The sequence below is a fragment of the Triticum dicoccoides genome, chromosome 3B, assembly GCF_002162155.2.
Source record: "Triticum dicoccoides isolate Atlit2015 ecotype Zavitan chromosome 3B, WEW_v2.0, whole genome shotgun sequence".
Lineage (NCBI taxonomy): Eukaryota > Viridiplantae > Streptophyta > Magnoliopsida > Poales > Poaceae > Triticum > Triticum dicoccoides.
Window position 1 is genome coordinate 470,660,375 of NC_041385.1, and position 3,883 is coordinate 470,664,257.

The 3,883-nt window shown below is 46.2% G+C and overlaps 1 protein-coding gene across 1 annotated transcript; it reads right to left on the reverse strand.

Moving 5' to 3' along the window:
- Positions 1-2,648: 2,648 nt before the first annotated feature.
- On the reverse strand, positions 2,649-3,681 carry LOC119276585 (oxalate oxidase 2). Its single transcript, XM_037557693.1, has one exon. The coding sequence runs from the start codon at positions 3,531-3,533 to the stop codon at positions 2,898-2,900; it is 636 nt and encodes a 211-aa protein (XP_037413590.1). The 5' UTR covers positions 3,534-3,681; the 3' UTR covers positions 2,649-2,897.
- Between the last annotated feature and the right edge of the window lie 202 nt (positions 3,682-3,883).

Consider the following 3,883-nt stretch of genomic DNA (forward strand, 5'->3'; position numbering starts at 1 on the left):
ATGGTAGACAAAACCCACTACACCGATGGCTCCGAATTAACTTATAAGGAGAAAAATCATCTGATCGCATTTTGTACTGATCTTGAGAATTACAATGTCTACAATCGAACTTCTCAACATTATGGTCAATACGTGCCACTAGTGCACGTGTTAAACTACGGTAACTACCATGGAGATACCCTGGTAAGATTTTTACTATTACGACATCCGTGCATCTTTTTGCATACTTCTAAAACTAGTACATCATTGCTAACTACGAAGTTATTACTATGTTTTTCAACAGATAATCCCGAATGATTGTGTGCCTCATCTGATGTATACGTACGGTAGGCTTCATGTTTTGAACATACAACCAGGCCTTCCTACGAATCTCAACTGTCCATACCGGGTTTCTAAAAGAAGTGGAGACATGACAATCAAAGAATGGAAAAATGTATGGACAGTCGTAAGGAGCTTCTTGGAAGCAAAAGGCAGCGAAGCGCAAGAATTGGAGACAGGATGATCTCTATTCTTCATAATGGAGAGTTAGGGTCTATATTGTTTTATGCTATTTTACCTTAAGGGTGTTTAGGTCCTTCCTGATACTGATGATCATGTGCTAAGAACAATTATATAGGGTTCGTATGACTTATTATTAATAACGAGTAGAAGTTGTATGATGATGCATGATTAGTAGGACTTGTTATTATATATGATGATGTATGATGCGAGCATGCATGAGTTATTATATATCTGCGGGTGAAATGAACATAGCAGTAGCGTTGGTAACCAAGGACGAAGATATAAGAGAGGATACTTATCTCTATTAGCTAGCTAATAACAACCTAAAAATAACCCCAAAAACCCCTAAACCAGGCACTTTTTTTTAAAAAAAACCTCAGCTCCAGCCAGCTGCTGACGCGTGGAAGCCTTTTGGTCCCGGTTTATGTCACCAACCGGGACCAAAGGCCCCCCTGCCTGGGCTGCCCGCAGTGGCCACGTGGAGGTCCATCTGTCCCGGTTCGTGTAAGAACCGGGACTAAAGGGGGGGGAGGTATTAGTAACGACCCATTAGTCCTGATTCATGAACCGGGACTAAAGGCCCTTACGAACCGGGACAAATGCCCTATTTTCTACTAGTGCTCCCCTACCTGCCTTGAGTCTAGGCATTTCCCACAATTTCGTCTCTTCAATGGCCAGATCAGCAACTCTAAAAGCAAAGGAGGTAATGCCATAAAAAAAACTCTAGACCTCCTTTCATGTCAGATCGTCCTCATGACCGCAATAGAATCCGACGCGATTTCCTTTCCATGTCTTGGAGGAAGACTGACTCGAAGAGAGGGCCACCATGCACGGGCCAAGTCAAGAGGAGAAGGGATCACATACCCAACGACCCTAGAACCCAGAAGCCTGAACCAAATCTCATGAGAAAAAGGACACCGGACGAGTAAATGGCACTAGTCTCATGGCTTGGTCGCAAAGAGTGCACCGGGGGTGATCCAAACCTCTCTTTGTTAGCCTATCTGTAGTGCAACATCTGTCACGCACGACCAACCAACAAAAACATTTCTCCTCGGGTGGAGCGATGTTCTTGCACATGGAATTTGCATAGTCTGCCTATAGTGAACCAAAAGAGAAGCCCTTGTACGCTGAACTCAGCGAGTATCATCCATTCGTGAGAGACGCCATGAGAATTTATCCACCTCTCAAGTAAGTGCTGACATGTTTTGAATTCCTCCCCCTAGCGAGATATTGCCTAATTTCCTACATGGACAAAGTTCCATGAGTGTCAACGAACCCATCGCCTCCGCCATAGTTTTGCATTTGGCCCCTCGCCGCATGGACAAACGACCGCATATGTGGAGGTATAGATGTCGGTTGCGACCAAGTAGCCCCTATCATGCTAGAAACTGGCCCTCTGCCCATTGCCAACTTCACATCGCGTAGCCGCGAGAGACAACTCACAAGTTCGCACTGACCTAGTTACATTCATCTCGGATCAAGATTTGATCGAACCCACTCCCTCCATCTAGAGTCATCAGGCACGAAGAGCATGAATAAGCAACTGAAGATTGTGTATACTGACCCCGCCAAACTCTGTCAGTCGACATACTTGCTCACAGACCATGGGGATGGCTGCCCTTGGCTTCTTCAGATTCACGCTAAAGAAACGCTCTAATGATTTTGTTGAGACACTAGAAGACCCATTGCAGCAAATCCATATAGAGAAAACATGTTATAAATAGTCATAGCTGAAAGAACCGCCTTGAATAACACAATCTCCCCATTGTAGGTGAGCATATGGAGGTCCACCATATAACTAAGTGGTGGGCCACTTGACCGAAATATGATGATACACTTCTCAACAAGGAAAAAAATGAATGAAACATTATGAAACAAAATATTTTTTTTAGTACAGCAAAAAATTAGCATAAATCTCAAAGCAACAACGGATGGTAGATCCATGTACGGGATGTTCCGTGCATAGTCTCTCATGTTTGTTTGCACATTCTTGAGATTGCTACAATACGTGGAACAATTTGCATTCTGCCAATATATTCATGTAACTTTGAGAGCATTTTTTCTGAATGATTTCGAGATCGCTCACCATGCCATCATGACGTAAACTTTAGAACATGTTCGACTGATAAAAGGTAATGGGACAAATATATGAAAATGCTAATTATATATTCAGTTTAATGAAAAGAACAAAGACGACAATAAAAAGAAGTACATACAATTCCCCATATTGGATCTGAAGGCTTAACCATGGGGCTAACTTATTCAATCTTATTACAATTGCATGCGAGATTAACCCGAAGCTTGAGTACATGTCTTTTGCTGAGAATTATTAAATTTTTGCTAGCATGCATATATCAAATTATATATTGAGCCTTTCAGGGAAGGCACCCAGAAAATTAAAACCCAGCGGCGAACTTGGACTTGAGTAGTTCCACGACCCCGGCCTCCACCCGGAGCGCCTTGGTGAGCACCGGCGTTGGGATGGGTGGATTGGAGCCGAAGAGCATGAGTGGCACGAAGACGATGCCGGGGTTCTGGCTGTTGAAGGAGACGACCATGGAGGCCTCGGTCTTACCGACGTTGAACTGGAAGTGCATGAGGCCGCGTGGGATGAGGAACGTCTCCCCAGCGCGCACCACCCTGGAGTAGAGCTTGTTCCCGGAGTCAAGGCTGCCAAGGATTCCAACAAGGAGCTCACCTTTCATCACGATGCCGATCTCGGTGGCACGGGGATGGATGTGCGGCGGGTTGGTGCCCCCCAGTGCGAAGTCCACGCGGTTCATAGACACGCCCAACGTGTTCGTTCCGGGCCACTCGGCCACGTCGAGCTCCGTCACGGCCGAGCCATTTGGGGTCGACGTGTTGCCAGCCTTGGCCAGCTTGGATGAGAAGAGGAAGTCGTCGCCAGCCTCAGACATGGGCTTGCATGGGTGCCCGTTCACCGAGACCGCCTTGCCATCAAGGTCGGCTACGCAAAAGTCCTGGAGAGGGTCGGGGTCGGTAGCCAGGACAGCTGGAGCTAGGAAAAGCATGGCGAACAGGCCAGCCGCTAGAGTTTTGGAGTACCCATGCTTGCTAGGCAACAAGCTTAATTAGCTAGGACTGATCAGCTAGAGTTTGTTGATGGAGAGTGTCTAAGGCACTGGTTGTTGCTGCTGCTAAGCGGTGGTGGATGAGTGGTGGTAAGGCATATGAAGTCCTTTATATAGGGGAGCAGTGGATACATGGAGCTAGCTATGCATGTGGATGTCGTCACTGCATGCATTTGCAAATAATAGAGACACGAGGCAGAGCTTATTAAGCATATATTACTTGCGTCGGGATCAGGTTGTGATGAAAATGGAGATGGCTCAAGGTCAGAGTCAAGGCCACTGCCGGCTGC